The sequence below is a fragment of the Rattus norvegicus genome, chromosome 2, assembly GCF_021556685.1.
Source record: "Rattus norvegicus strain SHRSP/BbbUtx chromosome 2, alternate assembly SHRSP_T2T, whole genome shotgun sequence".
Classification (NCBI taxonomy): domain Eukaryota; kingdom Metazoa; phylum Chordata; class Mammalia; order Rodentia; family Muridae; genus Rattus; species Rattus norvegicus.
In genome coordinates, this window is record NC_141535.1 from 226,065,573 (window position 1) to 226,078,967 (window position 13,395).

Sequence of the window (13,395 nt, forward strand, 5' to 3'; positions counted from 1 at the left end):
TTCTGTGACTCTAGACAGGATCCAAAGAGGAGGTGTAGTTTTCCTCTCTGGGTTTTATGGAAAGTTCCTTTACCTGTCTGTGTTAGCCCCTTAAAGTACCACAACAACCTTAAAAGGGCACAGGAAAGGGCGCACAATGGGATTTAATAGCAGAATTTATTTATCTTCTTTTCCATAACTCCGATTCCAGGAGATCCAAGCATTTACATGGTAAAACAGACATACATGGAGGCAAAATACCCTAATATATAAAATAAAAAATAAACCTTAAAAATATATATTCACTACTTTTCCATCTCCCAATTTCTCCCATATTATTATGAGTTACCAATTTTTATTATGTTATCATTTGCTACAAAGCTTTTCCACTTTCAATCTCATTTTCCCTCTCCCTTACTCTTTCTAATCTATTCCATCATTAAAAAATAATTTTAGGACTGGTAAAATGGCTTAGTGTGTAGAGGTGCTTGTTGTTGAATATTTTTAATGCCAATCCAGGGTTTCTACCCTGCCCTAGACTATTTTGTTTATGGATTAAAAAACACACAGACAATTTTTATATCTATAAGTTTTAATCATCACATCCTCTATGCTATTGTGTCTATTTCCCAGCATAGCTTCAACGTCCAGCCAATAATCCCATTATATAATTTGCCATGTTTCATCTGGACTGCTCTTAACTCCAATTAGCCAGCCCACGTGGCCATTATTTTAAGGTTCTTACCCCTGGCATCTTTTTTTTTTTTTCACCTTCTTCCTCCTCCTCATGGTTTCCTCTAACTCCAAGCCCAGGCACCCCAAGCCCCACCTGGGTCTCTTCTGTCCAGCTATTAGCTGTTGGCATCTTTATTTAATCAATACTGTTAGCCACGTAGCAAGGTCACATTGTACATGCAGATTCTCTCCTTCCTGGGAGCAACCAGGCCTTGGGGGCCAGTGCTTATCATTAGAAAACATCGAAAGAGCAAACCTCAACGGTGCTGCCAAATCTGAGATCCTGAGTTCAATTCCCAGGCCCTCTTGGCGGAGTCCGAGGACTCCGCAACAAGACTGTTTAAAGCATCGTTTCTTAACAGGCCATGCACCTGAGCATTTAACCCCCTGCCAAGTGAGAGCTTCACCCTGAGCTGAAAAGCCCTATTACTGTCTTTCAGAGCATAGCTTCAACGTCCTTAACGAACTAACTCTACTGTATTTAAAGACTGCTGCAAGACTTCTGCAAAAGATAAACTAGTTGACATACTGAGTGACATAAAAAAAAAAAAAAAAAAAAAAAGTCAAGCTTCCAGTCAAAACCCATTACGAACAAAAGCATGGGGTCAGATGCGGCAGTTAAACAAAGAAAGCAGAAACAAGATGTCCTCCCTAATCCAGTCTGCGTGCACCAGAGACGTGGAGGCAATCACAGTAACAGTCGCACACGTGGCTTGAAAACAGGGCTTTCAGTTGCCCCTGCAGTGGGCAAATTCTCTAACATAATATGTGTGACTTAAATACCGCCTGCCGTATTTTAGAAAATCATATCATGCCGTGAGTTCGCAATCAAGTTTCAAACTGTTTCAGCCCAGTGGGGAAACCTCTTGCAATAAAGCCCTCACATACCGAGAGCACCCCGGATACCTTTTCCACCTGGCTGTACCATGTTAAGCACTAAGCTTTCAAAGTGGGTACTGCATGGGTGAACATCTTTCCTTCTCAGCTTTCACACTACCTGATGCAAATCTATCATGAAACGTGACTTGTAGAATTCGGACGCTGAGATGTCCCCAGGAGCCGAGATGCAGGGTTCTCCATTAAATCTCAAGCTGCTCGCCTCCTGTTTTCAATTCTCACTTGTTTTTTTTGGTTATTTCTCTGGTGCAGCCGTCACATTTTATTGGTGACCTGCCTCCGGATAGAATGTTCTTGATACAAGTGTTATGTTTAGGAATAGAAGACAGATAACCAAACTAGCTGGAATTTGCTATGAAGGAAAAATAAGCAGAAGGAAGACGGAAGGGGCTCCGGCGCTGGCTTTGGACCACGTGACCAGTTCGACATCCTTACACTTTTTCATATTGGCGATGCAGCCCCGGCCGAATGTAAATGAGTGAAATCCAATTCCTTAAACTTGTTGGGTAGGTATCGAATACAACAACAGTCACCTGTTTTTGTTTTGTTTTGTTTTGTTTTAGACTGGCGCTTTACAATAGTTTAAGAATACAGTCTGACATTTCTAATCAAAGACTATGAAAAAAATTATACGGATCAGCTGCCGCCTTAATTGGCTTCCTATAAACTTATTAACGAATTAGGTTACAAAACACAAAAGCACTTCAGTGACTCATCAGGAGGCAGCAAACTCGCAGCTGAGCTGTGACGAGCTCTCCACAACACGACTTGGCTTAATTATCCACACAAATGAGTCATTAGCCCGCCAACCTGCTAATGCTCTTGGGATACCTGGTATTTTGTAAGGCTGGTGCTTGTTTGCTGAGTAAGGAATAAGTAGTGCTCTAAGTCAGCAGGTTAGGTGGCCCTCATAACAGCCGTGAGTCATGTAAGAAAGCTGTTTCTGGAAGGTTCTAGAACGCTCAAGTAGTTTATCAGTTCCTGTGTGTTTGGTTATTCAGTGCCTGTGTAAACGACACGACAGAACTCTGAATTTACAGATGATCGCAACTCTAGCGCTCATGGGAACGCTTACTAAAACCCCAGCCTGCTACCAGACATGGACTTCTGGGAATAGTATAGTAACAGTGTGTTTTTGAGTGAAAAATGTGGAGGGGAGGGAACTATTTTCTTCTCACGGCACTAGACTTACATTCTGAGACAATTTTCACTTTTCTCGCTGTTCTTATTTGACAAAATTAAAGGTTGACCATTTCATTTTAGACTACCTATTTCCAATAAATGTGCCTTCTGGGAAGCCTAAAGTATGGCAGGAACTAGAACAATTGTTTTCAAAGACTGTTGCTGTGCATTGCAGCAAGGGTTTTGCAGAAGCAGAATGACCACAAAAAAAAAAAAAAAAAAAAAAAAAAAAAGGCACCCGACCTTGTGCTGAGCTGTTAATCGGATAGTGCAGGCGCTTAGGTGCACTGAATAAAGGGTCTCTGGAGTCCCCACGGCCACAGAAGAGCAAGGCTCTACTCCCCCACCCCCAACCCCCGGCTTTAGGCAGGAAGAATTCTGAGTTTGGAGCTCTGACCTTGTAAAGCTCCCCCAGCACGGATAATTTCCAAAGGTAAAATCACACAGTGGAAATCACTGACTTTACTTGAGATATTTACGGTCCCAGTACCATGCTTGATGTAGTCTGGTGTACATAGATATTCACTAATTCTTAGCTTTATTACCACAAAGACTTAATGTTTCTTATACCTACATGGGAAGACTATGGTTCCAGAGATGGACAGCTCTGGAGAACCTGAGTTCTGCTGCCTGGCGCTCACTGAGGTGCATAACTGTGACCTGGGTGCTGGGAGGCAGGGACAAGAACGGTTCTGGGCCTCACTAGGCTGGCCAGCCTAGTTCAATCTATGAGCTCCAGATTCAGTGAGTGTGATGGTTTGGATATGCTTGGTCCAGGGAGTGGCACTGTTAGAAGGTGTGGCCTTGTTGGAGTAGGTGTGTCACTGTGGTGTGGGCTTTAATATCCTAGTGCTGGCTGCCTGGAAGTCAGTATCCTGCTAGCAGCCTTCAGATGAAGATGTAAAACTCTCCGCTCCTCCTGTACCATGCCTGCCAGGACGCTGCCATGCTCCTGCCTTGATGATAATGGACTGAACCTTTGAACCTGTAATTCACCCCCAATTAAATGTTGTTCTTTAAGAGTTGCCTGGGTCATGGTGTCTGCTCAGAACAGTAAAACCCTAAGACAGTGAAAGAATGATTGAGGAAGACACTGCACACTGACCTCTAGGCCTCCACACTCCCATCTGCAAACCCATGTGTATACGCATATACATAAATAAAAAGAAAACATCATGAACCAAGTGGGTGATATCTTTAATATTTTAAGGATAGCTATTACATGAGATGTGTAAAATAAAACTAAAAAGACTTCTGATAGTAGGCTAAAATTACAAATAATTCAAAAATTCCAGTAAACCTATATGGAAAACCTTTTTGTATTTTGTTTCAATGGTGTATACTATTAAAAAGATACGACACAAGATGGAGTTCAGTGTAAAGGGCTATTACCAGAATGTGTGAGGCCCTGGGTTCCACCCTTAGTACCACGAGAGTAAGTGAGCAGACAAACACAACTGTACCACTTTTACCTTCCGTAATATTATACGATTCCTTCCACACTTCAGCTGTTACTTCAAACCAATCACAGCCTCTTTTATTAAAGGTTTTACAGGGTTAGAGAGATGGCTCAGTTGTTAATAGCACTGGCTGTTCTTGTAGAAGACCAGGGTTCAGTTCCCAGCACCCACAGGGTGGCTCACAACTGTCTGTTAGTTCCAGTTCCAGGGGATCCAGCATTCTCTCTGGGTTCCTCGGGCACCAGGCATGTGCATGATGCACGCACACACACACACACACACACACACACACTCTCACACACTCACACACATGAAATAAGTCTTTCTAAAACATATCTATTTGCTTTAACATGTACACTTCACAATACACAAACTAAGACTATAAAATGTGTCAGTGTAACTTAATTATGTGACAAGTTGACTCGTAATCATTTTCAGCTTGCCGTCACTAGTCTTTCTCAAACTGCTAGATATGGTAGCTAAAGAAAGAGAACACGAGTTGGGGATTTAGCTCAGTGGTAGAGTGCTTGCCTAGGAAGCGCAAGGCCCTGGGTTCAGTCCCTAGCTCCAAAAAAAAAAAAAAAAAAACCAAAAAAAAAAGAGAACACACAGACTGCATGTGGCACCGGCTCACTATGTGCTCGTTGAGTAAATAAGGAATCCTGGAGATGGCCCACCTAACCCAGCAGCCTTCACAAATGAGGGTCCCCAAATCTAACTGTCTTGCTTTTACTCTGTTTCTGGAGGAAATGTGGTTCTGTGTCAGAGCTGAATTACTTTGTAAACCTCACCTTCTTTCTATATCCTATATATACCCTTGACGTATCATTCACTTAGGAGCTGGAAAGTAAAATGAGTGTTTGTTTTTTGTTTTTTTTCAGTATTTGCCGTGTAACACAGGTGTGGCTTCCTTTCCGTGCACAGCCGAGGTCTAATCCATTTGTGATTATGCTTGCTGTAATGCTGACTCCACTCTATCTTCAGACAATCAATCAAAGGTCTCATCATATGGGCCTGAAGAGCCTAACTGTGCCATGACAATTTTATTCAAAGCCTCAACTTAAAAAAACTATTAAAGGTATAGAAATGTTTGTTGGAGAGGAACAAGAGAGAAATAGAAAGTAAAAGCAGTAACCCTTGCTAAGTCCTCGTCCTTATCTGTGCGGGCCGATTATACTGTCATACGTCCTTCTTTCCAGACTTTTTCTGCCATCATGCATACACAAGTGTTTTATCTATATTTTGTGAAGTTAAAAAAATACAATAAAGAAGTTATCTCTTTTTAAAAAAAGATCAAAATATTTTCCCTCAGTATGTACAAATTCAATCCACTGGAGTACAAGTAACTTAATACCCTGTTGTCATTTCTCTATAATTAACTACACAAAAGATAAAACAATTTTGGGCAATGAACTATGCATCATCTTAATGCAAATTCAGATATGCTTTATATCTAAGTGATCTTCAAACTGTAGCTCATAAGTGCTCTTGCCACCCAGCAGTCACCGAGTTAGGCACTGCACACACGCACACACGCACGCACGCACGCACGCACGCACAACAAAGCTTTTGTAAGGTGAATCATTTTTATGATGAAAATAGTTGTTTCTCACTGAAAATTTACTCTTTAGAAATTGGAATAATCATTGTAATAAGATAAAACAAGGGGTTTTATGCCTCAAAGTATTCTTGATGGCAATATTTACCACAATTCTTCTAAAAGCAGGAGAGTTCCACAGAAAGCCAAAAAATGGCAAATGACTTCAAATGAGCAAAGCATGACAATATGAAGAAGATACATTTAACAGAACAAGGGAGAATTTTCTTTTTAAATATACGTTCTGTTGAAATGCTGATATGCAAAGAAATAACTTTTGCCCCACAGTCAAACTTTAAATTCCCAATTAATTAAAATTTGAAGTGCTGACTTTATTGTTGAAAGACACATTAAACTTGATTTCAGAATCAGACTTGACCATTTGATTTCTGTACAAATGACTGAATATATAAAGTACCAAATATAAGCAGTAGTGTAGCAAGAAAATAACTGGCAGAATAATTATTCAGCCAGTACCAATAGTTAAAACTTGCAAAGATCTTTTTCTATGCACAACAAGGGCGGAAACGTTGCCAGAGGTTCGTCTCCGTGGCTACTGCTATACTTCTTTCTTCCTCAGGATGAGAGGACCCACGTTATCGCCTGTCAACTCATTGTGCTTATTGTGGGACCCGTCACAGGCAGGGAACTGAAAGGAAGAAGAATTGCAAATGTTACTTTACAGCAGGATTCATGAACTAGAGACGTCTGTGAAAAGCTCATGGGGCCAGTGTGCCTCTCACTACCACACAAGTTCATCAGAGAGCTTCCTGACAGACCACACCCACTGTCCCATGCCTCAGGCAATGTGAGGAAAACTGGAAAATCCGTCCCAGCTCTCGGGAGGCAGAGGCAGAGTGTGAGGCTAGCCTGGTCTACACAGTGATCCTTCTCAGTGACTATTAAACTTTAAAAAGGGCTCAAAATACGCTTTTAATTTCTATGAAGTTCTACATTTGAGCTAATTTCTCATTTAAATAAAAAAATGTACATGCGAAGTCAACTTTACAATGTTATAAAACTCATACTGTAAAGTTTGTGAGATATTAAAAGGTGTGCTGTAAATGGTCGATCTGTCTGATGATAGTTATAATCAGTATCTTATTATAGGTTTTCCAATGAATTTATTATAGCATTCATTTTTTTCCCTAAGATTTATTTATTTGTTTTATATAAGTACACTGTCACTGTCTTCAGAAGAGGGCATCAGATTCCAATACAGACAGTTGTGAGCCACCATGTGGTTCCTGGGAATTGAACTCAGGACCTCTGGAAGAGCAGGTGGTGTTCTTAACCACTGAGCCATCTCTCTAGCTCCATGGCATTCATTTTTTAAAAGTAAAACTGTAATCCTATTGCAATACGTTTTTCTTGTATTAAAGCAGGACCTCAGGTGCCTTACATGCCTGGATGCCTGTGTATAGGGTATGCGTGTTTACCCAAGGAGTTCATACGGAGGCCAGGGTGACACAGCCATGTCTTCTTCAGTTGCTTTTCCACCTTCGTTTTTGAGAGAGGACCTCTCATTGAACCTGCGATGTCACTGCTGGTTGGCCTGGGCCTCCTCTACCCCCACATACTCCCACCCTCATCCACAGGAGCACAGCACCATGCTGGGCTATTATGGGGATTCTGAGACCAGAACTCAGGTCCTTACACCTGTGCCGTAAAAACTCAATCTTCCCAGTAAACGGTTCTTTAAAAGCGTGATTTATATTGACTCCCCAATATCCCATCAGTTGCGGTTTCACTGAGGCCTATTACACTGTTTGTAAAATTTCCCTGCTGCAAAGAATGTAACAAAAACATCATACTTAAATAACTGTCAAACACAAGAAAACAGATTTTATCAGCTGGAATATTTACCACCCCCAGTTCACTTCCCCCATTAAAACGTATGTTATTATGGCTCCATTTACTACCTTGTTCTACGTAAGGTATTTTATATGTAGCCTTTCACTAAGTCTTTTTTTTTTTTTTTTGGTTCTTTTTTTCGGAGCTGGGGACCGAACCCATCACTAAGTCTTCAAAACATCCACTACACCTGTGGAGAAGGCTGACAAACAAAACAAACAATGGCAAAAAAACTCCCCAAACCAGAGATTAGTGAGAGATAGGAGACCCTGGTGTGTGAGAGAAAGGGAGGGAAGAAGGGAGAGAGAGGGAGGATAACAGATATACAAAGAGAGAGCAAGAGACAATGAGAGAGCCCAGGAGCGGCAGGACCCCTGTCCCTGAGACACCGCCGGAACCTGAAAGAAACAGACCGGATAAACAGTTCTCTGCACCCAAATCCCGTGGGAGGGAGAGCTAAACCTTCAGAGAGGCAGACAAGCCTGGGAAACCAGAAGTGACTGCTCCCTGCACACACATCTCGGACGCCAGAGGAAAAAGCCAAAGACCATCTGGAACCCTGGTGCACTGAAGCTCCCGGAAGGGGCGGCACAGGTCTTCCTGGTTGCTGCCGCTGCAGAGAGCCCGTGGGCAGCACCCCACGAGCGAACCTGAGCCTCGGGACCACAGGTAAGACCAAATTTTCTGCTGCAAGAAAGCTGCCTGGTGAACTCAAGACACAGGCCCACAGGAACAGCTGAAGACCTGTAGAGAGGAAAAACTACACGCCAGAAAGCAGAACACTCTGTCCCCATAACTGACTGAAAGAGAGGAAAACAGGTCTACAGCACTCCTGTCACACAGGCTTATAGGACAGTCTAGCCACTGTCAGAAATAGCAGAACAAAGTAACACTAGAGATAATCTGATGGCGAGAGGCAAGCGCAGGAACCCAAGCAACAGAAACCAAGACTACATGGCACCATCGGAGCCCAATTCTCCCATCAAAACAAACATGGAATATCCAAACACACCAGAAAAGCAAGATCTATTTTCAAAATCATATTTGATCATGATGCTGGAGGACTTCAAGAAAGACATGAAGAACTCCCTTAGAGAACAAGTAGAAGCCTACAGAGAGGAATCGCAAAAATCCCTGAAAGAATTCCAGGAAAACACAATCAAACAGTTGAAGGAATTAAAAATGGAAATAGAAGCAATCAAGAAAGAACACATGGAAACAACCCTGGATATAGAAAACCAAAAGAAGAGAAAAGGAGCTGTAGATACAAGCCTCACCAACAGAATTCAAGAGATGGAAGAGAGAATCTCAGGAGCAGAAGATTCCATAGAAATCATTGACTCAACTGTCAAAGATAATGTAAAGCGGAAAAAGCTACTGGTCCAAAACATACAGGAAATCCAGGACTCAATGAGAAGATCAAACCTAAGGATAATAGGTATAGAAGAGAGTGAAGACTCCCAGCTCAAAGGACCAGTAAATATCTTCAACAAAATCATAGAAGAAAACTTCCCTAACCTAAAAAAAGAGATACCCATAGACATACAAGAAGCCTACAGAACTCCAAATAGATTGGACCAGAAAAGAAACACCTCCCGTCACATAATTGTCAAAACACCAAACGCACAAAATAAAGAAAGAATATTAAAAGCAGTAAGGGAAAAAGGTCAAGTAACATATAAAGGGAGACCTATCAGAATCACACCAGACTTCTCGCCAGAAACTATGAAGGCCAGAAGATCCGGGACTGATGTCATACAGACCCTAAGAGAACACAAATGCCAGCCCAGGTTACTGTATCCAGCAAAACTCTCAATTAACATTGATGGAGAAACCAAGATATTCCATGACAAAACCGAATTTACACAATATCTTTCTACAAATCCAGCACTACAAAGGATAATAAATGGTAAAGCCCAACATAAGGAGGCAAGCTATACCCTAGAAGAAGCAAGAAACTAATTGTCTTGGCAACAAAACAAAGAGAATGAAAGCACACAAACATAACCTCACATCCAAATATGAATATAAAGGGAAGCAATAATCACTATTCCTTAATATCTCTCAATATCAATGGCCTCAACTCCCCAATAAAAAGACATAGATTAACAAACTGGATACGCAATGAGGACCCTGCATTCTGCTGCCTACAGGAAACACACCTCAGAGACAAAGACAGACACTACCTCAGAGTGAAAGGCTGGAAAACAACTTTCCAAGCAAATGGTCAGAAGAAGCAAGCTGGAGTAGCCATTCTAATATCAAATAAAATCAATTTCCAACTAAAAGTCATCAAAAATGATAAGGAAGGACACTTCATATTCATCAAAGGAAAAATCCACCAAGATGAACTCTCAATCCTAAATATCTATGCCCCAAATACAAGGGCACCTACATACGTAAAAGAAACCTTACTAAAGCTCAAAACACACATTGCACCTCACACAATAATAGTGGGAGACTTCAACACCCCACTCTCATCAATGGACAGATCATGGAAACAGAAATTAAACAGTGATGTCGACAGACTAAGAGAAGTCATGAGCCAAATGGACTTAACGGATATTTATAGAACATTCTATCCTAAAGCAAAAGGATATACCTTCTTCTCAGCTCCTCATGGTACTTTCTCCAAAATTGACCATATAATTGGTCAAAAAACGGGCCTCAACAGGTACAGAAAGATAGAGATAATCCCATGCGTGCTATCGGACCACCACGGCCTAAAACTGGTCTTCAATAACAATAAGGGAAGAATGCCCACATATACGTGGAAATTGAACAATGCTCTACTCAATGATAACCTGGTCAAGGAAGAAATAAAGAAAGAAATTAAAAACTTTTTAGAATTTAATGAAAATGAAGATACAACATACCCAAACTTATGGGACACAATGAAAGCTGTGTTAAGAGGAAAACTCATAGCGCTGAGTGCCTGCAGAAAGAAACAGGAAAGAGCATATGTCAGCAGCTTGACAGCACACCTAAAAGCTCTAGAACAAAAAGAAGCAAATACACCCAGGAGGAGTAGAAGGCAGGAAATAATCAAACTCAGAGCTGAAATCAACCAAGTAGAAACAAAAAGGACCATAGAAAGAATCAACAGAACCAAAAGTTGGTTCTTTGAGAAAATCAACAAGATAGATAAACCCTTAGCCAGACTAACGAGAGGACACAGAGAGTGCGTCCAAATTAACAAAATTAGAAATGAAAAGGGAGACATAACTACAGATTCAGAGGAAATTCAAAAAATCATCAGATCTTACTATAAAAACCTATATTCAACAAAATTTGAAAATCTTCAGGAAATGGACAATTTCCTAGACAGATACCAGGTATCGAAGTTAAATCAGGAACAGATAAACCAGTTAAACAACCCCATAACTCCTAAGGAAATAGAAGCAGTCATTAAAGGTCTTCCAACCAAAAAGAGCCCAGGTCCAGACGGGTTTAGTGCAGAATTCTATCAAACCTTCATAGAAGACCTCATACCAATATTATCCAAACTATTCCACAAAATTGAAACAGATGGAGCACTACCGAATTCCTTCTACGAAGCCACAATTACTCTTATACCTAAACCACACAAAGACACAACAAAGAAAGAGAACTTCAGACCAATTTCCCTTATGAATATCGACGCAAAAATACTCAATAAAATTCTGGCAAACCGAATTCAAGAGCACATCAAAACAATCATCCACCATGATCAAGTAGGCTTCATCCCAGGCATGCAGGGATGGTTTAATATACGGAAAACCATCAACGTGATCCATCATATAAACAAACTGAAAGAACAAAACCACATGATCATTTCATTAGATGCTGAGAAAGCATTTGACAAAATTCAACACCCCTTCATGATAAAAGTCCTGGAAAGAATAGGAATTCAAGGCCCATACCTAAACATAGTAAAAGCCATATACAGCAAACCAGTTGCTAACATTAAACTAAATGGAGAGAAACTTGAAGCAATCCCACTAAAATCAGGGACTAGACAAGGCTGCCCACTCTCTCCCTACTTATTCAATATAGTTCTTGAAGTTCTAGCCAGAGCAATCAGACAACAAAAGGAGATCAAGGGGATACAGATCGGAAAAGAAGTCAAAATATCACTATTTGCAGATGACATGATAGTATATTTAAGTGATCCCAAGAGTTCCACCAGAGAACTACTAAAGCTGATAAACAACTTCAGCAAAGTGGCTGGGTATAAAATTAACTCAAATAAATCAGTTGCCTTCCTCTATACAAAAGAGAAACAAGCCGAGAAAGAAATTAGGGAAACGACACCCTTCATAATAGACCCAAATAATATAAAGTACCTCGGTGTGACTTTAACCAAGCAAGTAAAAGATCTGTACAATAAGAACTTCAAGACACTGAGGAAAGAAATTGAAGAAGACCTCAGAAGATGGAAAGATCTCCCATGCTCATGGATTGGCAGGATTAATATAGTAAAAATGGCCATTTTACCAAAAGCAATCTACAGACTCAATGCAATCCCCATCAAAATACCAATCCAATTCTTCAAAGAGTTAGACAGAACAATTTGCAAATTCATCTGGAATAACAAAAACCCAGGATAGCTAAAGCTATCCTCAACAATAAAAGGACTTCAGGGGGAATCACTATCCCTGAACTCAAGCAGTATTACAGAGCAATAGTGATAAAAACTGCATGGTATTGGTACAGAGACAGACAGATAGACCAATGGAATAGAATTGAAGACCCAGAAATGAACCCACACACCTATGGTCACTTGATTTTTGACAAAGGAGCCAAAACCATCCAATGGAAAAAAGATAGCATTTTCAGCAAATGGTGCTGGTTCAACTGGAGGGCAACATGTAGAAGAATGCAGATCGATCCATGCTTATCACCCTGTACAAAGCTTAAGTCCAAGTGGATCAAGGACCTCCACATCAAACCAGACACACTCAAACTAATAGAAGAAAAACTAGGGAAGCATCTGGAACACATGGGCACTGGAAAAAATTTCCTGAACAAAACACCAATGGCTTATGCTCTAAGATCAAGAATCGACAAATGGGATCTCATAAAACTGCAAAGCTTCTGTAAGGCAAAGGACACGGTGGTTAGGACAAAACGGCAACCAACAGATTGGGAAAAGATCTTTACCAATCCTACAACAGATAGAGGCCTTATATCCAAAATATACAAAGAACTCAAGAAGTTAGACCGCAGGGAAACAAATAACCCTATTAAAAAATGGGGTTCAGAGCTAAACAAAGAATTCACAGCTGAGGAATGCCGAATGGCTGAGAAACACCTAAAGAAATGTTCAACATCTTTAGTCATAAGGGAAATGCAAATCAAAACAACCCTGAGATTTCACCTCACACCAGTGAGAATGGCTAAGATCAAAAACTCAGGTGACAGCAGATGCTGGCGAGGATGTGGAGAAAGAGGAACACTCCTCCATTGTTGGTGGGATTGCAGACTGGTAAAACCATTCTGGAAATCAGTCTGGAGGTTCCTCAGAAAATTGGACATTGAACTGCCTGAGGATCCAGCTATACCTCTCTTGGGCATATACCCAAAAGATGCCTCAACATATAAAAGAGACACGTGCTCCACTATGTTCATCGCAGCCTTATTTATAATAGCCAGAAAATGGAAAGAACCCAGATGCCCTTCAACAGAGGAATGGATACAGAAAATGTGGTA

At 40.8% G+C, this 13,395-nt stretch overlaps 1 protein-coding gene and 1 non-coding gene across 4 annotated transcripts in view; both read right to left on the bottom strand.

Moving 5' to 3' along the window:
* On the bottom strand, window positions 1–121 carry Snora26 (small nucleolar RNA, H/ACA box 26). The gene has a single exon (XR_015679321.1). It is a non-coding gene; the product is annotated as a small nucleolar RNA SNORA26 (small nucleolar RNA).
* A 3,848-nt stretch (window positions 122–3,969) lies between these two features.
* The window catches only part of Cisd2 (CDGSH iron sulfur domain 2), a 39,733-nt gene continuing 30,307 nt past the window's right edge, over window positions 3,970–13,395 (bottom strand). For all 3 annotated transcript variants that reach the window (XM_087620637.1, XM_087620641.1, NM_001191608.3), the window contains 1 exon segment: window positions 3,970–6,499. In XM_087620637.1, coding sequence (XP_087476763.1) covers window positions 6,410–6,499 — 90 coding nt within the window. In that variant the 3' untranslated portion in view covers window positions 3,970–6,409.